Genomic DNA, 24,463 nt, shown 5'->3' with positions numbered 1-24,463 from the left:
AGACCCCTCCCAAGTACAGCTGCCATCAGAAAGAGGTTTAAGAACACTGAGAAATCACTCCCTTCAAACCCTAGGGCTGCAGAGCCTTAGAGCATTGGGAGCTCATGTACTGCTCCACAGACCCAGGGCGATATGGAATTAAGGAAGCCCTGTTAGGTTTCTCGAGGGCGACAGGCTCCAGAGTCATATTTCTCGGAATCTGCAATGCTGAAGATTGCACCCAATGCTGTCTACTTGAAGAAATCCCCGGAAATGCTTCCTGGCTTGGGAAGAGTCACACACCTCAGAGCATGTCACAATAAAAATGTTGGCTAAGACACTGAGATAGTCCGTTTTACAACGAGGTGACTTGTGCAGGCGATCACCCTGGAGGGTTTGGGCCCATCCTAAAGACACAGCCCACCCACGTTGTACCAGAAATCACTCCTCTGACTCCCCCAGAGAGTGCACGCAGGCTTCCTCCTACATGCAGAACTCAGTCAACACTCGAACATCCGTGGACCATTGAAAGCTGCCGCACCACTGGGAATTTCCTAAGCTTTTCATCCCAGCATCTAAGCGTGTAGACGTCTGGCCACAGGCTCCTTACCTTGTTCGGAAAGAGCCTCTAGGCTTGAAACCGGGGTGACATTCCCAGGTGAGACGGCAGTCCCTTCTGCGTCTGAGCATTGTGTCAGGTTGCAGTACTCCCACCTGACATTGGGATCCATCGTATAACAATAAGGGGCTGCCACAGGATCTGGATTCCTGCAGTAGTTCCTGATCAAGTCACTGGAAATTCCAAAACGATACATGTCACAAGAGGTAGGACACTATGCACAGGAACCCCACACTCTCTACTTTGTGCGGGAACAAGGTCATTCCTTGTGCCTTTCTAATATACCCATTAAAAGTACCATATGATTGCCACAAGCACGAATGGCTCTCAATCACTAATCCTCTCTGCACATTTCTCATACTTAATAGATTATTACTATTTTTGTAAATCTAAAGGAGCAAACACTTCCTAGAGACACTGAGATAATGCATACACGTGGCCAAAACATGATCAGACTATTCTCCTTCTACCTTCTGCCCAATCCATCTCTCTGGAATAACTGGTATGCATTTTGACGCCTGTATTGTGCCATTGTTGATTCACACACAAAAGTATCTGTATCTCTCTAGTTCTGTGTATCTTTCTCAGTAGTGCTTCATATTCTAAAGTGGGAGTTACAACTAACATGTAGTTCTTCCGAGAAAACATGGCATCCAGAGGGACAGCCTTTCCAGGTCAACCTTCCCATACTATATACTCAAAATGTAGTGAAAAGGCTCTACGTTTCACATGGAAACGCATTGTGCAAATACTGTTACTGTCTGTCATTCTCTCATTACGTGAGTCAAGTAGGTTTCTTTCTGCACGACTTCTCAAAGCTGCCCTGGAAAATTTGCTCCCAGGCAGGATGCAGTATCTCTAGAATGGGTTCCTGGGCAGGACCTTCTCTCTTGCTCTCAATCTATCCTCTACTGGCCCCAGCCACTCCAGGACTGAGGGAAAGCGGATGAGTTGAAAGAACAGTGGGAACCATGGCATCAAGGAAAACGGCAGGGTAGATTACGAGATCTGAAGAGGTCGGACAGCTACGGAGGAGCAGAAAGCAATGAAGAAGGGGGCAAAGCAGGGGAGGAGTTTGGGCTGCAGGGATCTTGAAGCATTCGCTCTTCCTTATGCCTCCCAAGAACGTTGCTCCAACCTCTCAGTATCCTCACATTCATGACCTGTGGCTGAACGAGAAAATGAGATATGCATTCTGGGCCATGGGGATCCAACACTCTCTCTCTAGAGACTCTACAACTGTGACCTAGTCTCAACCTCAGACCCTCCATTCCAGGAAACTGGTTCAATCAGCAACTGGATGTATAAGAGCCCGAGCTCTTCAAAGACTTCTTTTTCTTCCTTGGCTTCCCTCTTTGGAATGCATGGGATATTCTTATTATAACATAAAACTCAGAGCTCAAAACTTTGTGATTGCTCCAGGATTTGCAATATCCCTTTGAACCCACACAGTAACCTTTTATGAATATGACATACCATCGTGCATGAGGTAAGACTCAGTGGTACACTTCCAATTATTACCTGCATGATTTATGCTACCTGTTCAACCTGTTACCTCTACATATGCTAAACTTAAACATAGTGCTATCATTCTGCTTCAAGCAGTCAACTCTCATTCAAAAAGACATAGAAATTTGATCAAGAAAATATTTTGCATTTACATCTATCTACGTTTGTGAAGTGCTGGATTCTACATTATGTGGGCTGCAGAAAGTTCCCTTCTTCTTCTATTCTTCTTCTATCTAATTCCTTCGGGTCACATCTCTTGTTACATAAGGCTGCTCATTCCAAAATCTGGCAGTTTCTGGATTCTCTGTTTGGGGCAGTGCACAATATGCATTTATCCAACATAGATCATCATCAAGGCATTTTATTGCTGGATTCAGTATTCTCGGTTGATCTCTTCTGGTTCCAGATTATCATTTTAATAATATTCCCTGGTATCCAGCTTCCAGTGTTTTTGAGGTGAACGCATTAGCAATTTGTATCACTGTACTTCTAGGAGGACACAGCTCTTTTTCTTCTATTTTCTCCTGAGATGTTTCTTCGTATTATGCCTTTGCCTTGTAACCTTCGAACTGTGATGTACAGAAGTACAAAACACACGGTTTCTTCTGTTTGTTTGTTTGTTTCTGAAATTTCCTATTTGATCCCTAGAGTTTCATGAAACTGTGATTTTGTCAACGTTCTTCATAATTGAAAAGTTACCAACCATCCTTGATTCTGGTACTTGCTTCAACTCCAAACTATCTTGCTCTTTTCTGTAACTTGCTTCCCACATGCAGGAAATCTTTTCATATTTTCCTAGATGTCTGTGAGGCTCGGTTGATTTCGCATTTCACTATTACTTCAGGGGTGTCCTTGTGTGTGAGAGAACTTGTGAGTTTTGGCGTGTGTCCGTGTACAGGTGTGGTTTGAATTTGGGTGTGTGTGTCTAACTAGTTCTGCACGTTCTGTTGAATTGCTCTTTGGTTAATTTTTTCTTCTGAAATGTCTAACTTGATCAGGTGGCCATACAGTAATTTCTTCATTTAAGACATACTGTTTTTATATTAGTTCTTTAATTTGATTTGGCTACTCTATACTGTTAATTTCTCTTCATACAATATCTGGTTTGTTTCATATTCATTTTTTTAATATTTGAAATCAGTTGCCATACTGATATGCCAAATTTTCATGCAATTCTAATCATTTCTGTCATTTCTCAGCTCGTTTCTCTCTTCGTTATGGATCACATGAAATGCTTTCTTACATGTAGTCAACGTTTAAAATTAGGACTCACTCTTGGGATACCTCATAGCTGAGCCAATTGACTTTCTTGTTTACTTGTAAAGAAACTTGAGATTTCCTCTCACTGGCAGTTCATTGACTTGGAAACCCATTTGACGCTTGGACACTCACTTTTCAGCTATGCAAGGAGTTGTCTGCAGCTGCCTGTATTCTAGGAAAATATTAATACCATTTTTAAATTATGGCTGTTCTGGGGTGTCCACGGAATTCGCAACGTTTTCTGTGAGGACTCTCTCATCTAGCTGGTAGAACTGCAGTCTCCCACAGTGCTATGTGATCTCTGTCTTCTTTATTGAGCTTGCTGTTCCTTTGTAGTTACTGTTTCTCAGTAAATGTTCTTTGCCATACTTTCTTGTGGAACCATCTTCTGTGCACATGCAGCATCATGTCAGGCCAACAACTGGAGGAGACTTCTACGTGTATTTGTAGAGCTCCTTTCCTCCACAAACCAGGTCTTATTTGTAGCAGACCTAGAAAGTTATAGCTACCAGAGTCATCCCAAACTCCAATCTCTCCCCTACCTTCAGCAAGATGGCTACAGTCTGCTTGGGCTCCATCTCCTTGCTAGTCAGTGCAGGAAGGGTATCCAGGAAGAATGCCAAGGCATCCATGTAGTTGAGCTCATCATTGCCCTTCTCTCAATTCTCTAAGTCCTCTACCATCTCTTGTCCCACATGGAGAAATCATTTCTCCATGTCTTTCGTAATCGCTTGTGACCAAAAAATTGGCCCTTGGGTGCTCACACCCAGACTTCTGTCCATCTCCCCATCCCTTTTGCTTTTCAGCATCTGTCTCTTTGCTCACTCTCATCTGCCTTCTTGCCTTGGCTCTTCTCTTGCTGCGAACCCGTATCCCTTCAGGCCACTGGTACTTAAGGCCGAGTGTTTCCCTCCCCATTGGAGTTTACATAGATGTAGAGAGAAGTACATTTACCTGTCCATAAATAAGCACCTATCTTTCCTCATGAGCCCAGACAGAAAGGCAAACACAACCTTCCCTTCAGGAATTGGAAGTAGGAATAACAGAATTCTAATTGGAAAGTCTTCATTGACCCTTAGTGGGTGTTGCAGAAGAGTAATCTAAGTGTTTGGTCGTTTGCCATTCTGACTTTCTTCATAATGTGATGTCCTCGCCTCCAGATGACCCTTCTGCTCCATAAAACTAGGAGGAAGGAGAAGCAGCTTAACAGTTCTCTTCTCTCAGACCCTTAGCTCCAAGGCAATCATCCTGAGACATTTTGCTGCGCCATCTGCATCTGACACAAGTTGAGTTCGGAGAACTCAGCTTGAAGCACGTCTCTTCTAACAGAAACTTCAGTTGACCCTTTCTTCTCTTACGGTAAAGAACAAAGACTTACCCATTTGGGTAGTTTTCTGGGGTCCGACTATGAGAGTGCGGTGTCATAGACGACCAAGCTTGGCAGGTTCTTCCTGTCACAGTGGTGAAGTATGTGCCTCGATAACTCTGTCCATTACCGTGGTAGCACTCCTGCACCCCAGGCTTTTGCTCAGTCGGTGCTGAAAGGAAAAAAGAAGAAATCAAGCTGAGCATCTCTGCGAACAGAGATACATGTAAAGGCACTGATGACACACCAGAAAGGAGTTTATGAGAATTACGACTGTATTCTTTTCCTTATCTGTAAGCCGAGGGATGTGAGAAAACCGAACAACAAACCAACAACAAAGCAACAGATTCCTACCATTCTAGCACCGTAGTCAGTTCTTGGAAATATTTCTCCTGTAACCTGAGAGAAACAGAACAACTCAGTCTGCTCCTCATTGGAAAGTGCACTCACGAGCAAGCATCGTTCTGAGAAACTCTACTGAATGTTCATGAGGAGTATGGGGTAAGATCGAGCAAAGAGCACGCATTTGGCAATGCGGGCTACAGGTGGTAATCGGCTGTCGGAGACAGAGGCGGGGACAGACACGGAAATTTTGCATGTTTCCCTAGAATGTTGTTCATGAAAGCCAAGGCCTTTGGCTTCCGGGCCATGGGGCAGAAAACGGTCCTCTATATCTGACTGAAGGCAAAGACACTTTGCTTCTCAGGGATGTGTGCAGGCCAAAAGCTTATTCCTTTGGAGGAGAAAGGGAATCCTCTTGTGCCCCGCATCCTGAATGGCAATAAAGGTGAAGTCTACTACTCGTTCTCTCCAGACCCCTCCCAGGTACAAGTGCCATCAGAAAGAGGTTTAAGAACACTGAGAAATCATTCCCTTCAAACCCTAGGGCTGCAGAGCCTTAGAGCATTGGGAGCTCATGTACTGCTCCACAGACCCAGGGCGATATGGAATTAAGGAAGCCCTGTTAGGTTTCTCGAGGGCGACAGGCTCCAGAGTCATATTTCTCGGAATCTGCAATGCTGAAGATTGCACCCAATGCTGTCTACTTGAAGAAATCCCCAGAAATGCTTCTTGGCTTGGAAAGAGTCACACACCTCAGATCATGTCACAATAAAAATGTTGGCTAAGACACTGAGATAGTCCGTTTTACAACGACGTGAATTGTGCAGGCGATCACCCTGGAGGGTTTGGGCCCATCCTAAAGACACAGCCCACCCACGTTGTACCAGAAATCACTCCTCTGACTCCCCCAGAGAGTGCACGCAGGCTTCCTCCTACATGGCAGAACTCAGTCAACACTCGAACATCCGTGGACCATTGAAAGCTGCCGCACCACTGGGAATTTCCATGGCTTTTCATCCCAGAGTCTAAGCGTGTAGGTGTCTGGCCACAGGCTCCTTACCTTGTTCGGAAAGAGCCTCTAGGCTTGGAACCGGGGTGACATTTGGAGGTGCGACAGCAGTCCCTTCTGCGTCTGAGCATTGTGTCAGGTTGCAGTACTCCCACCTGACATTGGGATCCATCGTATAACAATAAGGGGCTGCCACAGGATCTGGATTCCTGCAGTAGTTCCTGATCAAGCCACTGGAAATTCCAAAACGATACATGTCATAAGAGGTGGGACACTATGCACGGGCACCCCACACCGTCTCCTTTGTGCTGCCGCAAGGTCATTACCGATGCCTTTCTCATATACCCATTAAAAGTACCATATGATTGCCACAAGGACGAATGGCTCTCAATCACTAATTCTCTCTGCACATTTCTCATACTTAATAGATTATTACTATTTTTGTAAATCTAAAGGAGCAAAGGCTTCCTAGTGACACTGAGATAATGCATACACGTGGCCAAAACATGATCAGACTATTCTCCTTCTACCTTCTGCCCAATCCATCTCTCTGGAATAACTGGTATGCATTTTGACGCCTGTATTGTGCCATTGTTGATTCACACACAAAAGTATCTGTATCTATGTAGTTCTGCATATCTCTCTCAGTAGGGCTTCATATTCTAAAGTGAGAGTTGCAACTAACATGTAGTTCTTCCGAGAAAACATGGCATCCTGAAGGACAGCCTTTCCAGGTCAACCTTCCCATACTATGTACTCAAAACGTAGTAAAAAGGCTCTACGTTTCACATGGAAACGCATTGTGCAAATACTGTTACTGTCTGGCATTCTCATATCACGTGGGTCAAGTAGGTTTCCTTCCACACGACTTCTCAAAGCTGCCCTGGAAAATTTGCTCCCAGGCAGGATGCAGTATCTCTAGAATGGGTTCCTGGGCGGGACCTTCTCTCCTGCTCTCAATCTATCCTCTGCTGGCCGCAGCCACTCCAGGACTGAGGGAAAGCGGATGAGTTGAAAGAACAGTGGGAACCATGGCATCAAGGAAGACGGCAGGGTAGACTAAGAGATCTGAAGAGGTCGGACAGCTACGGAGGAGCAGAAAGCAATGAAGAAGGGGGCAAAGCAGGGGAGGAGTTTGGGATGGGGGATCTTGAAGCATTCGCTCTTCCTTATGCCTCCCAAGAACATTGCTCCAACCTCTCAGTATCCTCACATTCATGACCTGTGGCTGCCCGAGAAAATGAGAAATGCATTCTGGGCCATGGGGATCCAACACTGTCTCTCTAGAGACTCTACAACTGTGACCTAGTCTCAACCTCAGACCCTCCATTCCAGGAAGCTGGTTCAATCAGCAACTGGATGTATAAGAGCCCGAGCTCTTGTAAGATTTTTCTTCCTTGGCTTCCCTCTTTGGAATGTCTGGAATATTCTTATTATAACATAAACCTCAGAGGTCAAAACTGCGATTGCTCTAGGATTTGCAATATCCCTTCGAACCCAAACAGTAACCTTTTGTTAATATTGCATACCATCGTGCATGAGGTAAGACACAGTGGTACACTTCCAATTATTACCTGCATGATTTATGCTACCTGTTCAACCTGTTACCTCTACATATGCTAAACTTAAACATAGTGCTATCATTCTGCTTCAAGCAGTCAACTCTCATTCAAAAAGACATAGAAATTTGATCAAGAAAATATTTTGCATTTACATCTATCTACATTTGTGAATTGCTGGATTCTACATTATGTGGGCTGCAGAAAGTTCTCTTCTTCTTCTATTCTTCTTCTATCTAATTCCTTCGGGTCACATCTCTTGTTACATAAGGTGGCTCATTCCAAAGTCTGGCAGTTTCTGGTTTCTCTGTTTGGGGCAGTGCACAATATGCATTTATCCAACATAGATGATCATCAAGGCATTTTATTGCTGGATGCAGCATTCTCGGTTGATCTCTTCTGGGTCCAGATTATCATTTTAATAATATTCCCTGGCATCCGGCTTCCAGTGTTTCTGAGGTGAACGCATTAGCAATTTGTATCACTGTACTTCTAGGAAGACACAGCTCTTTTTCCTCTACTTTCTCCTGAGATGTTTCTTCGTATTATGCCTGTGCCTTGTTACCTTCGACCTGTGATGTACAGAAGTACAACACACACGGTTTTTTCTGTTTGTTTGTTTCTGAAATTTCCTATTTGATCCCTAGAGTTTTATGAAACCGTGATTTTCTCAACGTTCTTCATAACTGAAAAGTTATCAACCATCCTTGATTCCGGTACTTGCTTCTACTCCAAACTCCCTTGTGCTCTTTTCTGTGACTTGCTTCCCACATGCAAGAAATCTTTTCATATTTTCCTACATGTCTGTGAAGCTCGGCTGATTTCGTATTGCACTATTTCTTCAGGAGTGTCCTTGTGTGTGAGAGAACTTGTGAGATTTTGCGTATGTCCGTGTACGGGTGTGTTTTGAATTTGGGTGTGTGTGTGTAAGTAGTTCTGTAGGTTCTGGAGAATTGCTTTTGGGTTAATTTTTTCTCCTCAAATGTCTAACTTGATCAGGTGGCCATGCAGTAATTTTTTCATTTAAGACATACTGTTTTTATATTAGTTCTTTAATTTGATTTGGCTATTCTATACTGTTAATTTCTCTTGATATGCCATCTGCTTTGTTTCATATTCATTTTTTTAAATATTTGAAATCGGTTGTCATACTGATATGTCAAATTTTCATGCAATTCTAATCATTTCTGTCATTTCTGAGCTTGTTTTTATTGCCTGATTTCTCTCCGGGTTATGGATCACACGAAATGCTTTCCTCCATGTAGTCAAAGTTTAAAATTAGGACTCACTCTTGGGATACCTCATAGCTGAGCCAATTGACTTTCTTGTTTACTTGTAAAGAGACTTGAGATTTCCTCTCACTGGCAGTTCATTGACTTGAAAACCGATTTGATGCTTGGACACTCGCTTTTCAGCTATAAAAGGGGTCGTCTGCAGCTGCCTGTATTCTCGGAATATATTAATACCACTTTTAAATTATGGCTGTTCTGGGGTCTCCATGGAATTCGCAACGTGTTCTGTGAGGACTCTCCCGTCTACCTGGTAAGAACTTCAGTCTCCCACAGTGCTATGTGATCTCTGTCTCCTTTACTGAGCTTGATGTTCTCTTGTAGTTGCTGTTTCTCAGTAAATGTTCTTTGCCATACTTTTTTGTGGAACCATCTGCTGTGCACATGCAGCGTCATGTCAGGCCAACAACTGGAGGAGACTTCTATGCGTAGTTGTAGAGCTCCTTTCCTCTACAAACCAGGTCTTATTTCTGGCAGACTTAGAAAGTTTAACTACCAGAATCATCCCAAACTCCAATCCCTCCCCTACCTTCAGCAAGATGGCTACAGTCTGCTTGGGCTCCATCTCCTTGCTAGTCAGTGCAGGAAGGGTATCCAGGAAGAAAGCCAAGGCATCTATGGAGTTGAGCTCATCATTGCCCCTCTCTCAATACTCTAGGTCCTCTACCATCTCCTGTCCCACATGGAGAAAGCATTTCTCCATGTCTTTTGTGGTCGCTGGGGGCCAAAATATTGGCCCTGGGGTGATCAGACCCAGGCTTCTGTCCATCTCCCCATCCCTTTTGCTTTTCAGCAACCGTCTCTTTGCTCACTCTCATCTGCCTTCCTGCTTTGGCTCTTCTCTTGCTGCGAACCCGTATCCCTTCAGGCCACTGGTACTTAAGGCTGAGTGTTTCCCTCCCCATTGGAGTTTACATAGACGTAGAAAGAGATACATTTACCTGTCCATAAATAAGCACCTATCTTTCCTCATGAGCGCAGACAGAAAAGGCAAACACAACGTTCCCTTCAGGAATTGGAAGTCAGAATAACAGAATTCTAATTGGAAAGTCTTCATTGACCCTTAGTGGGTGTTGCGGAAGGGGAATCTAAGTGTTTGGTCGTTTGCCATTCTGACTTTCTTCATAATGTGATGTCCTCGCCTCCAGATGACCCTTCTGCTCCATAAAACTAGGAGGGAGAGGCAGCTTAACAGTTCTCTTCTCTCAGACCCTTAGCTCCAAGGCAATCATCCTGAGACATTTTGCTGCGCCATCTGCATCTGACACAAGTTGAGTTCGGAGAACTCAGCTTGAAGCACGTCTCTTCTAACAGAAACTTCAGTTGACCCTTTCTTCTCTTACGGTAAAGAACAAAGACATACCCATTTGGGTAGTTTTCTGGGGTCCGACTATGAGAGTGCGGTGTCATAGATGACCAAGCTTGGCAGGTTCTTCCTGTCACAGTGGTGAAGTATGTGCCTCGATAACTCTGTCCATTACCGTAGTAGCACTCCTGCACCCCAGGCCTTTGCTCAGTCGGTGCTGAAAGGAAAAAAGAAGAAATCAAGCTGAGTATCTCTGAGAACAGAGAAACATGTGAAGCCACTGATGACACAACCAGGAAGGAATCTATGAGAATTACGACCGTACTCTTTTCCTTATCCGTAGGCTGATGGATGTGAGAAAACCAACCAACAAACCAACACCAAAGCAAAAGATTCCTACCATTTTAGAACCGTGGTCATTTCTTGGAAATGTTTCTCCTGCATCCTTAGAGATACAGAACAGATAAGAATGTTCCTCACTGGAAAGTGCGCTCACGAGCAAGCACCTTTCTGGGAAACTCTACTGAATGTTCATGAGGAAGATGGGGCAGGATCGAGCAAAGGGCATTGCATTTGGCAATGCGGACTGCAGGTGGTAATCGGCTGTCAGGGGCAGAGGCAGGGACATCCATGGAAATTTTGCATGTTTCCCTAGAACGTTGTTCATGAAAGCCAAGGCCTTTGGCTTCCGGGCCATGGGGCAGAAAACAGTCCTCTATATCTGACTGAAGGCAAAGACACTTTGCTTCTCAGGGATGTGTGCAGGCCAAAAGCTTATTCCTTTGGAGGAGAGAAGGAATCCTCTCGTACCCGGCATCCTGAATTGCAATAAAGGAGAAGCCTACTACTCGTTCTCTCCAGACCCCTCCCAGGTACAAGTGCCATCAGAAAGAGGTTTAAGAACACTGAGAAATCATTCCCTTCAAAGCCTAGGGCTGCAGAGCCTTACAGCATTGGGAGCTCATGTACTGCTCCACAGACCCAGGGCGATATGGAATTAAGGAAGCCCTGTTAGGTTTCTCGAGGGCGACAGGCTCCAGAGTCATATTTCTCGGAATCTGCAATGCTGAAGATTGCACCCAATGCTGTCTACTTGAAGAAATCCCCGGAAATGCTTCCTGGCTTGGAAAGAGTCACACACCTCAGAGCATGTCACAATAAAAATGTTGGCTAAGACACTGAGATAGTCCGTTTTACAACGAGGTGACTTGTGCTGGCGATCACCCTGGAGGGTTTGGGCCCATCCTAAAGACACAGCCCACCCACGTTGTACCGGAAATCACTCCCGCTGACTCCCCCAGAGAGTGCACGCAGGCTTCCTCCTACATGGCAGAACTCAGTCAACACTCGAACATCCATGGACCATTGAAAGCTGCCGCACCACTGGGAATTTCCATGGCTTTTCATCCCAGAGTCTAAGCGTGTAGGTGTCTGGCCACAGGCTCCTTACCTTGTTCGGAAAGAGCCTCTAGGCTTGGAACCGGGGTGACATTTGGAGGTGCGACAGCAGTCCCTTCTGCGTCTGAGCATTGTGTCAGGTTGCAGTACTCCCACCTGACATTGGGATCCATCGTATAACAATAAGGGGCTGCCACAGGATCTGGATTCCTGCAGTAGTTCCTGATCAAGCCACTGGAAATTCCAAAACGATACATGTCATAAGAGGTGGGACACTATGCATGGGCACCCCACACCGTCTCGTTTGTGCTGCAGCAAGGTCATTACCGATGCCTTTCTCATATACCCATTAAAAGTACCATATGATTGCCACAAGTACAAATGGCTCTCAATCACTAATTCTCTCTGCACATTTCTCTTAGTTAATAGATTATTATGATTTTTTAAAAATCTAAAGTAGAAAACGCATCTTAGAGACACTGAGATAATGTATACACGTGGCCAAAAGATGATCAGACTATTCACCTTCTGCCTTCTGCCCAATCCATCTCTCTGGAATTACTGGTATGGATTTTGACATCTGTATTGTGCCATTGTTTATTCACATACAGAAGTATCTGTATCTGTCTAGTTTTCCCTCTCTCTCTCGGTAGGACTTCATATTCTAAAGTGGGAGTTGCAACCAACATGTAGTTCTTCCGAGAAAACACGGCATCCAGAAGGATAGCCTTTCCAGGTCAACCTTCACACACTAGGTACTCAATACATAGTGAAAAGGTTCTACGTTTCACATGGAAATGCATAGTGCAAATAGTTTGTCTGGCATTCCCATATCACGTGGGTCATGTAGGTTTATCTCTGCAACACTTCTCAAAGCTGCCCTGGAAAATTTGCTCCCAGGCAGGATGCAGTATCTCTAGAATGGGTTCCCCGGGCAGGAACTTCTCTCTTGCTCTCAATCTATCCTCTGCTGGCCGCAGTCACTCCGGGACTGAGGGAAAGCAGATGAGTTGAAAGAACAGTGGGAACCATGGCATCAAGGAAGACGGCAGGGTAGACTAAGAGATCTGAAGAGGTCGGTCAGTTATGGAGGGGCAGAAAACAATGAAGAAGGGGGCAAAGCAGGGGAGGAGTTTAGGCTGCGGGGATCTTGAAGCATTCGCTCTTCCTTATGCCTCCCGAGTACGTTGCTCCAACCTCTCAGTATCCTCACATTCATGACCTGTGGCTGCCTGAGGAATTAGGAAATGTGTTATGGTCCATGGGGATCCAACACTCTCTCGAGAATCTACAGTTGTGACCTAGTCTCAACCTCAGACCCTCCATTCCAGGAAGCTTGTTCAATCAGCAACTGGATGTATAAGAGCCTGAACTCTTGAAAGGCTTCTTTTTCTTCCTTGGCTTCCCTCTTTGGAACGCATGGAATATTATCATTACACCTGAAACCTCAGATTTCCAAACTTTGTGATTGTTCTAGGATTTGCCATATCCCTTTGAACCCACATAGTAACCTTTTATTAATATTACATAACCTCGTGCATGAGGAAAGGAACTTACAGTGCTACACTTCCCATTATTCCCTACATGATTTATGTTACCTGTTCAAATTTTTACGTGTACATATGCTAAAGTTAAATATATTTGTATCATTTTGCTTCAAGTAGTCAACTCTCATTTAAAAAGTTATAGAAATTTGATCAAGAACACATTCAGCATTTTCCTCTACATTTGTGAATTTCTAGGTTCTTCATTAGGTGGGCTGCAGAAAATTCCGTTGTTTTACTATTCTTCTATATAATCCCTTCAGGTCACCTCTCTTGTTACATAAGCCTGCCGATTTCGAATTCTTATAGTTTCTGGGTTCTTTCTTTAGGGGAGTGCACAATATGCATTTATCCAACATGTATAATCTTTAAGGCATTTTATTTCTGGATGTAATCTTCTCAGTTGAGCTCTTCTTTCTTATGTTTATTATTTTAATGTTATTATCTTGTTCCTGGGTTGCAGTGTTTCTGATGTGGTCACATTAATCATTTGTATCACTGTTCCTCTAGCAAGACACAGATTTTTGTTTTTACTGTTCCTTATGAGACTTTTCTGTGTATTATGTCTTTGCCCTCTGACAGCTGAACTGCCTTATACCCAGTGGCATCTTATAATTTTCATTTTAGAAATTATTTTTCTGAGCCATTGAACTTCTCGAGTCTGTGATTTTTTAATGTTCTTTATATTTGGAAAGTGTTCAGCCATTCTTGCTTTTGGTATATATTTCTGTTCCAATCTCCTTCCCCCTTTCTGTGACTTGCTTCCCACATGTAGGAAATCTTTTTATGTTTTCCTTCACGTCTGTGTGGCTCAGTTGATTTCATTTTTCAGCATTTGTGAATGTGTCTGTGTGTTTTTAAGTTTATACATGTTTGAGTGTGTGTGTATGCATGTGTGTGTTTTGTGTGTGTATCTGGTTCTGTAGGTTCTATGCAATTATTTTTCATTTACTTTTTTCTTCTGAAATGTCTATCTTAATGGGGAGGCCATCCAGTAATTTTTTCATTTAAGACGTATCTCTTAGTCATTCTTTTTTTGATTTGGCTCTTTATACTGTTTCTGTCTCTGGATAAGGTATCTGTTTCACTCCATATTCATGTTTTCTTAAATCCTAGAACTCAGTTATTATATAGTGATATATCAAATTGTTATGCCATTCTAAACATTTCTGTCTCTTCTGGATCTGTTTGTATTGACTGATTTTTCTCCTGCTCCTGGGTCACACTAAAAGATTTCTATGTGTACTCAAGTTTTATATTTAGGCCTTGCATTGTGGATACTGCATAACTGAGCCACTTGACTTTGATGTTTACCTCTGATGGTTGAGTTTTCCTCTCACAGGCAATTCATTGACTTGGACATCGTTCTGATGCTTGAAGACTTGCTTTTCACCTTTGCTATTGTTTGTCTGGAGCTGCCTTTATTGTAAGAATATACTAATTCTACTCCTAAAGTATGGCTTTTCCTGGGTCTCTACTGAATGCCCAAGATGTTCAGTGAAGTCTCTCTCCTCTGTCTGGTCCGAATTCCAACATCCCTTATTGCTATTTGAGCTCTGTCATGTTTATTGAGCTCACTGTTCTATTGTAGTTGCTATTCTTCCATAGATGTTCTTTGCCCTACTTTCTTGTGGACCTATTTTCTGTGTACATGCAGCTTCATGTTTAGCCAACGACTCGAGGAGACTTCTATGCATATTCCTAGAGCTCCTTTCCTCCACAAATCTGTTTTCATTCTTAGCAGGCCTAGAAAATCCTAGCCACCTGAATAATCCCAAACTATAATGTCTCTCCTCTGTTCAGCAAGATGGCTACAGTTCTTTTGGGCTCCATCTGTTGCTCTTTGGTGCAGGAAGGGTATCCAGGAAGAAAACCAGTGCATCTGTTGAGTTGATCTCATTGTTCTCTCTCTCGCAATATTTTTGGTCCTCTACTGCCTATTGTATAACATGTGGATATCATTTTTTCTTGTCTTTGGTAGTCACTTATGTGTGAAAGACTAGCCATGGTGTGGTCAGAACCCAGCTTCTATCTTCCCACACTTTTTAGTTTTTCGCATCTGTCTCATTGCTTACTTTCATCTGCCTTCTTGTCTTTGCTTTTCTCTTCCTGGCAACTCGTATTCCTTCAGAACACTGCTGCTCAGGACCCAGGGTGTTTCTACCCATTGGAATAGACACAGATATAGAAAAATATCGTTTCTCCATAGAGATGCACATATAATTTCCTTGTTAGCCAAGACAGAAAAGGACAACACACCCTTCACTTCAGGAATTGGAGATTAGAATGATAGAATTTCAAGGAGTAAAGATCACATTGACCTTTAGTGAGTATTGTTGAAGCTGACTCTGTCTAAACATTCTGATTTTCCATTATTGTGACCTCACCACCTCCAGATATTCTCCTGATTTTATCAAACTCTTAGGAAAGAGAGCCAGCTTAACATTTCTCTTCTGTCAGACTCTTTGCTCAAAGTAATGTTCCTCATACATTTTGCCATGCATTCTGTGTGTGAGAAAAATTTAGTTGTAAAAAGTTAGCTTGACGTACACCTTTTCTAAGACAAATTTTAGTTGGACCTTGTTTTGCTTACTGTAAGATTAATGACATACGCATTTGGGTAGTTTTCTGTAGTTCTATTATGCTGATGTGGTTCCATAGATGACCAAGCTTGGCAGGTCCTTCCTGTGACAGTGGTGGAGGATGTGCCTTGATAACTCTGTCCATCACCATGGTAGCAATCCTGGACCACATGGCTTTGCTCAGGTAGTGCTAAAATTAAAACAGAAAAAATCAAGCTGAATAGTTCTTAGAACAGAAAAACATGTGATGTCATTTATGACACAAACAGGAAAAAGTCTCTGAGAATTACGACCATTCTCTTTTCTTGATTAGCAGGTAGACAGATGTGCAAAAAGCCCAAGGAATAGATTCATAGCATTCTAGAACTTTATTTAATTCTTAGAAATATTTTATTTAAAAGTTTAGAGGAAGTTAACATATCAGAATTCTTCTCACCAGAAACTATGCTCACGTGCAAGCTCTTTTTTAGAAATCTCTTCTTAATGTTCATGAGAAACACAGGACAGGAGAGACCAGAGGGAGTTACATTTGGCACTGCAAGCTGTAGGTGGTGATTGGCTGTCAGGGTCAAATATGAAAACCTTGCGCGATTCCCTAGACCATTACTCAGAAAAGCCAAAGCCTTAAGCTTCTGGGCAATGGGGGAGAAAATGGTTCTGCATCTAGAACTGCAGGCAAAGCCCTTCACTTCTCAGGGATAGGTAGATGATCAAATCTTATTTCCTTAGAGGAGAGACAGGAAATTTTCTTGTGCCTAGCATCCTGCATTGCAACGTAGCAGACATCTGCTACTCTTTCTCTCCAAACCTACCACAGGTTCAAGTTCCAACCAAATAAGGCACAAGAACACTGAGAATGCATTCCCTTCAAAGCCTAGGTGTGCACAACTTGACTAAGACTGAAGTGGCTCCAGGAGATACAGCATTTGTTTATTTCCACCAAAGATTGAGCATTCATTAACAAGAAACAGCAGTTTCAATAGGGTTAGATTATGCGTATGAAGATATCCCATCTGTAGTGCAGGGATGCAGCGACTGCTAAAATCTCAGAATAGACAGGAACACTGAGAAAATTCTTCCACACCCCAGGCCCCACTCTAAGCAAAAGATAGCAGCAGCCCATCACTGGAGGAATTTAAACCTGTGGTGCATTTAAGATAAAAGCAACAAGCACAAATGCCAAATTCAGTTCAACTAGTGACTAGATTGACTCAACTGACCACAAAACATATTTTCAAGAGAAGATGGGTGCCCATTTCAAAGCATAAATAATATTTACTGCAATCTCTACTCTTCTTCTATTTATGATACCCAGTGGTTGATTAAATAATTACAAGACACACCAAAAACTCAAGAGGGAAGATAAGCCACTGTTAAATAATAAAGCAATCAAGACAGACAGACTCAGAAAAGACACCATCTGGAAACTATCAGTTTGGGTTTGTCTGATACCTATGTTAACATGTTAAAGAATATTTTGGTAAATATCAGAGATGAAGAATTCTCTGAAGGCACTGAGGAGCCAACTAGACACAACTAACAAAACAATCCATAAACTTGAACATAGTTTACCAGAACTTATCCAAACCAACATAGATACAAAAAAAAAAAATTCCTGACAAAAAAAAAGCAGAACAAGCATAGAAGGTTTATGAAACTATATGAATGATCTAACATTTGAATACTTACAGTCCCAAAAGAAGAATACAGAGAGAAAGAAGTGGGGAAAAAAACCCAGCAAAACAGATAATGGCTATGAATTTTATAAAAACAATAAAAATCAACAATCTGCAAATCCAAGGAGCTCGGGAAACCTCAAGCAGAATAAATATGAAAAATCAATAATAAATAAATCATAGTCAACCTGTTGAAAAACAATGAGAGTATCTTAAAGGCAGTCAGAGAAAAAGGAACTATTGAATACAAAGAAAAAAAGATCAGATTTCTAGTCAGAAACTATTCAAAACAGATAATGGAACATCATTGTCAAAGTGATACAAGGAATGAAACTCTCAACCCAGTATCCATACTCAGCAAAATCACTTTTAAAAACTGAATGCAAAATTAAGACTTCTTCAGAAAAAGAAAAGCTGAAAGACATCAGCAGCAGCAGTCCTGTGCTATAAGAAATGCTAAAGGTTGTTTTTCACAGAAAGAATGTGACTCCAGATGGAAATTGGGATTCACCATAAAAGATAAGGAGCACCAGAAATGGTAAAATAAAGAAATTATTCAAAATATTTGTAGTCATAATCACTTTAAAACAAAACCAATTATTCATGGTAAAAATAGTGTCAATGTATTGCGAGAGCTATAACATAATAGAAGTAAGCCTCTATTACAAAGAGCAATAGCACAACATTTTGGGAGGGAGGAAGGAGAAGTGCAATGATGTAAGGTTTCTATATATCCAGTAGAATTCTTTCATTTGAAGGTGGAATGTGAAAAAATCAAAGGGTATATTATAAACATTGTGGAAAATAATAAAACTATTAAAAATTAATTTAATAAGTAAGTAGTGGAGATAAACTCAATCTAAATGAAGGCAGAAAAATATGAAAAAAGGAAGAAAGTTTAAATGGGACAAGGAGAAATAACCAACTGGATGGTAGATTTAAATTCAATCCTATTAACAATTACTTTAATGCAAATGGTCTGAACATCTCAATTTAAAAACTGAGAAAAATATATACAAATACTAGTGAAAATAGAGTTGTGAAGGCTGTATTCATATCAGTACAAATAGACTTCAGAACAAGGAATGCTTCCAGAGATAAGAAGAGACATTACATAATGATAAAGGGGTCATTTCATCAAGAAGACCTAACAATCCAAAATACACATGTGCCTAATAACAGGGCTTCAAAATATATAAAACAGAGTTACAATCTAAAAGAGAAATAGACTAATCTAGAGTTAAAGTTGGACCATTAATCCTCAGCAGTCAATAAAAAAGAGAGAAAGACAAGGAGTAAGGATACAGAAGAACACCAGGAGCCAACTTCACCTAATGACCTTGAGAGAACACCCCACCCAACAACAGAAGAAGATACAGTCTTTTGAAGAGTACATGAAAGTGAGTTTTAGAACTCAATAATGAGTTCTGAAGTTGAATCAGTACTAAAAAACCTACACCAGAAAAACTCCTGGACCAGAGAGATTCCTAGTCAAATTATACCAGTCATATAAAGAAGAGTTGACATCAAGCCTACTGAAACAATTCCAAAAGATCAAAGAGGAGAGACTAACTCATTCTATGAGGTCGTCACCATTCTGATATGGAACAACAAAAAAAGAAAACTTCAAGCCAATATCCTTGATGAATACAGATGCAAAAATTCTCAATAGAATACTAGTAATTGAATCCAAGAGTACATCAAAAAGCTAATCCACCACAATCAAGTAGGTTTTATTTCTGGGATGTAAGGTTGGTTCGATGTACACAAATCAATAAATTAGATCAATGACATAAGTTGTATTATTCAGGGTTCTCTAGAGGGACAGAACTAATAGGAGATATATATATATAAAAAGGGGAGCTTATTAAGTAGTATTAACTCAGCGGATCACAAGATTCCACAACAGGTCCTTTGCAAGCTGAGAAGCAAGAAAGCCACTCCAACCCCCAATGCTGAAGAACTTGAGGTCTGATGTTCAAGGGCAGGAAGCATTCAGCACAGGAGAAAGATGTAGGCTGGGAAGCTAATTCAGTCAAGCCTTTTCACATTTTTCTGCCTGCTTTACAATCTGGCCACACTGGCACTTGATTAGATGGTTTGCACCCAGATTAAGGGTGGGTCTGCCTTCCCAGCCCACTGACTCAAATGTTAATCTCCTTTGGCCACACCCTCACAGACATACCCAAGATTAATACTTTGTATCCTTCAATCCAATCAAGTTGACAGTATTAACCATCACAAGTCCACTCCTTGTCAACTTGAACCCATACACACATCCTGAAATCATACATAATCTTCAAATAAAGACAATAATAAGGTCATAATTATACCTAACATAATACAACTATCCTCATACAACCAGAAACGCACCAATCCCCAAACCAAATGCTATTACATAAGGTTAACAATACTTAAATGCTGATATGAACAACACTTAAATGCTTAAATGCTGATGTGAAGTCCATAAATCGAAGGTCACATGATAAAGGAAAAACAAAGGAAATAAAATAAAGATATTTTCTTAGCACAAGTATACACATGCACTTAGAAAGGGGATGTAGTGCTGCAGCTGTCCACTTTCGGATGGTGCCTGCATATCGTGCAGAACCATCTGTGAGCCAGTCCTTAGTCTTCCCTGCCTCTGTCAACTGATCATAGGGAACTCCCCATGAGGCCTTTCGTGCAGGCTGGGCGGGGGGGGAGCAGGGAAGGCAGGGTGGCACGAGTGGAGAACATGGGCATTTGAGCCACTTCCTTAAGTAACTTACTTGTGCCTTCAGGACCTGCTCAAGCCCTATCACATATATACCACTTCCATTTGATGATGAAATGCCACTGTGCCGTTCCACCTTATGGCTAGATGGGTCAGAAAGCACCCAGTTCATGATAGGCAGTTCAGGTAGCATGGTGACTTTATGACCCATAGTCAAATTTCAGTTTCCACCAAAGCCGAATAACAGACCAAGAGCTGTCTCTCAAAAGGAGAGTAGTTATCTACAGAAGTGGCAGGGTCTTGCTCCAAAATCCTAGAAGTCTCCACTGTGATTCACCCATGGAGGCCTGCCAAAGGCTCCAAACAGCGTCCCTATCTGCCACTGACACCTCAAGCACCACTGGATCTGAGGGGTCATGTGACCCAAGTGGCAGAGCAGCTTGCAAAGCAGCCGGACCTGTTGCAGAGCCTTCTTTTGTTCTAGACTGCACTTAAATCTGGCAGCATTTCAGGTCACTCGATAAACAGGCCAGAGTAACACACCCAGATGAGGAATGTGTTGCCTCCAAAATCCAAATAGGCCCATTAGGCATTGTGCCTCTTTCTTGGTTGTAACAGGGGCCAAATGCAGCAACTTATGTTTCACCTTAGAAGGAATATCTCCATAGGTCTCATGCCGCTGGAACCCTAGAAATTTTACCGAGGTAGAAAGTCCCTAAATTTTAGTTGGATTTATTTCCCATCCTCTGGCATACAAATGTCTCACTAATAAGTCCAGTGTGTTTGCTACTTCTTGCTCACTGTATCCAATCATCATAATGTCATGAATGTAATAGACCAGTGTTATATCTTGTGGAAGTGAAAAGCAAGCAAGGTCTCTCCAAATAAGATTATGACACAGAGCTGGAGAGTTGATATACTGCTGAGGTAGGATGGTAAAGGTATATTGCTGGCCTTGTCAGCTGAAGGCAAATTGCTTCTGGTGGGTCTTATGGACAGGAATGGAGAAAAAACCATTTGCCAAGCCAATGGCTGCACACCAGGCACCAGGAGATGTGTTAATTTATTCAACCAACGAAACCACATCTGGTACAGCAGCTGCAATTGGAGTTGCCACTTGGTTAAGCTTAAAATAATCCACCATCATTTTCCAAGATCCATCTGTCCTCAGCACAAGTCAAATGGGAGAGTTGAACAGGGATGTGGTGGGAATCACCACCCCTCCATCTTTCAAGTCCTTGATGGTGACACTAATCACTTCAGTACCTCCAGGGATAGGACATTGTTTTTGATTTTTTATTTTTCTAGGTAAAGACAGCTCTAATGGCTTCCATTTGACCTTTCCCACCATAATAGCCCTCACCCTACCAGTCAGGGAGCCAATGTGGCATTTCTGCCAGCTGATAAGCACGTCTATGTAAATTATGCATTTTGGCACTGGGAAAATGACCACAGGATAAGTCCAGGGACCCACTGGAACCACTGTAAGTCCGACATGAGCTAAAACTCCATTACTTACCTGACCTTCATAAGCCCCTGCTTTAACTGGGGGACCACAATAACGTTTTGGATACCCTGGAATCAATATCAGCAGAGCCAGTGTCCGGTACTTTCTGAAATGTCTCATTAGTTCCCTTTCCCCAGTGCACAGTTACCCTGGTAAAAGGCCAGAAGTCTCCTTGGGGAAGGATGGGAGAAAGATTAACAGCATATATTGTCAGTAGCCTAGTGAGGTCCTTCCTTAAGGGGATCCAGCCTCCCCTTCATTCAGTGGGTTCTGGAACTGTAACAGGTTCAAGTCGAAATTGATTGAGGGGCCATGATTCTCTGTTTTTATAATTCAGATTAGTCTTTTGTCCATTCTACCTGGCAGTTTTCTGTTTATATAAATCAAGTAGGAATGCAGTAGGTTTCCTGTCAATTTTACTTCTAGGAACACTGTGATTAATTAGCCAATGCCAGAACTCTACATGAGTCAGACTATTCTGATTGCCACTTTGCCTCTGCTGTCCATTATGGTAGCTATGCCCACCTTGCCTTTGATGGTTCAGTGCTGACACTTGGCCCCTGCTACCTCAGGATCCAATTATTCCCATTGTATTTAAATTTTGTAGTTGAGTGACTGTGGTTCCTACTGTTAGATCTGACATACAGAGAAGAGCAATTACAGGGCCCTTCAAAAACACAGGTGCTGCTCTCACAAATCTATTTCACAAAGCATTGGCCAAGGGTATATCTTCTGGAACCTCCCAGCTTGGATGTGTAGGTCAAAAGTGACTAATCCACTCCACCATCCTAATCTCCCTAAGCCTTTGGATCACTTCCTCTACATTAAACCAAGGGAGATCAGGCATTTCCAGCTCACTCACATTGGACCATCTTTTAATCCGTATAATCTGTATTTCAGCTAACTATTATAACCCTTTTTTTTTTTTTTTTTTTTTTTCTGGAGATGGAGTCTTACTCTGTTACCAGGCTGGAGTGCAGTGGGGCGAACTTGGCTCACTGAAATCTCTGCCTCACAGGTTCAAGCGATTCTCCTGCCTCAGCCTCCCTCCCAAGTAGCCGGCATTATAGTTACACATCACCACATCCAGCTAATTTTTGTATTTTTAGCAGAGACAGGGTTTCACCAGTTTAGCCAGGATCATCTCAATCTCCTGACCCTGTGATCTGCCCTCCCCCGCCTCCCAAAGTGCTGGGATTACAGGCATGAGCCACTGCTTCCAGCCCTATCAGAACTTTTTCTAAGTCCCCGAGCTGCAACATTAAATGCAGAATCCCTACTTAGTAGGGCCAAATCAATAAATTCAGCTTGATCCAACTCTATGTCCCTTCCGCCATGATCCCGTACCCTTAATATCCATTCCCATGCCTATTCTCCAGATTTCTGCCAATATAAATTAGAAAACTTAAGCAGTTCTTTTAGAGTGTAATGCAACTCCTCATGGATCACACTCTGAACCTCACCTCTGGGGCCCGCAAGTACTTTAGTCTAGTTATAGGTCTAGAAGCATTCAGGGGCATTAGGGGTGCCTCCTGAGGAGAATCAACATTATCTTGCCTGGCAACTGCCTCAGGGGAGGCCATCACTGTTGCCTCAGGTAGTGCAGGGTTTATATCCTCAGACAAAGGTGGAAAGGTTAATGGCAGCACAGGTCAGGGAGAGGATGTTACCACTACTGGGGATGGGGAAACTGTTTCTTCTGGCAAAAAAGTTTCATCAGAATTCACAAACTCCATGTCCTCAGCTTCATTAGGGTCCTCCCACACATCCCCACTTCAAGTTCCAGGGTCCCATTTTTTTCCAGTCAATGCCCTCACTTTAACAGTAAACACCTGGCAAGGCTGTGCATGCACCTCTTGTTGCAGGTCAGCTACTCGCATGATAACAGCTTGTCTCTGTTTTTCCACAATTTCAACTCTTTCTCTACAGGAGTTAAGACTCTCATTCAGGGCAATCTTAGCAGATTTGTGACTCAGTATCTGCTTCTGAAGCTGGGAGACAAGATTCCCTGAGATCATGATTTTTCTTTCATCACTTTCTCCAGTGAACTTAGGAGCAACCAACCAACTTCATTATGTTCCTTGGTTCTCCACATGTAGTCAAAGGTATTATGTATAGAGTCACTAAACTCCTTGCCTCTCATAAGAGATGAATCAGTAGTGTCACATGCATTTATTTTGCATAACTCTCTAAACTGTTCAGGCCAAGTACTATCAGTGTTCTCCATACTATTAGAAGTAGAGTCCTTAGCATTTTTTGGTCTAATCATATTAATCAGCCAACACCAGAAGTCCCAAAACCAATGAAAGAACTCCATCCTTAATATTCTGTTCCTCTAGAACCACTCCTGGTATGAAAATCTGTATTAGTCAGGGTTCTCTACAGGGACAGAAGTAATAGGAGATATATCTATATCTATATTAGATATAGATATATTATATCTATGTCTATATCTATGCTTCAACGGCAGGAAGTATCCAGCACAGGAAAAAGATGTAGGCTGGGAAGCTAAGCCAGTCTAACCTTTTTACATTTTTCTGCCAGCTCTATATTCTGGCTGCACTAGCAGCTGATTAGATGATGCCCACCCAGATTAAGGGTGGGTCTGCCTTCCCAGCCCACTGACTCAGATGTTAATTTCCTTTGGCAACACCCTCACAGACACACAAAGGATGAATACTTTGTATCCTTCAATCCAATCAAGTTGATGTTATTAACTATCACATAAACAAAACTAATATCCTCAAATATGTATCTTAAGGATGGTTGTCCTTCATACCACATCATTGAGGTTCTTTGAAT

General features: G+C 42.3%; 1 protein-coding gene across 1 annotated transcript in view; it reads right to left on the bottom strand.

Annotated features, from left to right (window-relative positions):
- The window catches only part of LPA (lipoprotein(a)), a 196,160-nt gene that overhangs the window by 138,182 nt on the left and 33,515 nt on the right, over window positions 1-24,463 (bottom strand). The window contains exons 5-11 of the mRNA XM_073022675.1: window positions 15,793-15,952; window positions 11,689-11,870; window positions 10,144-10,455; window positions 9,006-9,091; window positions 6,136-6,358; window positions 4,746-4,905; window positions 590-771 (exon numbers count right to left, since the gene is read on the bottom strand). Coding sequence (XP_072878776.1) covers window positions 590-771; window positions 4,746-4,905; window positions 6,136-6,358; window positions 9,006-9,091; window positions 10,144-10,455; window positions 11,689-11,870; window positions 15,793-15,952 — 1,305 coding nt within the window. The remainder of the gene's footprint in view (window positions 1-589; window positions 772-4,745; window positions 4,906-6,135; window positions 6,359-9,005; window positions 9,092-10,143; window positions 10,456-11,688; window positions 11,871-15,792; window positions 15,953-24,463) is intronic.

The sequence above is a fragment of the Chlorocebus sabaeus genome, chromosome 13 (assembly GCF_047675955.1).
Source record: "Chlorocebus sabaeus isolate Y175 chromosome 13, mChlSab1.0.hap1, whole genome shotgun sequence".
Lineage (NCBI taxonomy): Eukaryota > Metazoa > Chordata > Mammalia > Primates > Cercopithecidae > Chlorocebus > Chlorocebus sabaeus.
The sequence above is the reverse complement of the archived record's forward strand: the minus strand, read 5'-3'. Positions and strand labels throughout refer to the sequence as shown.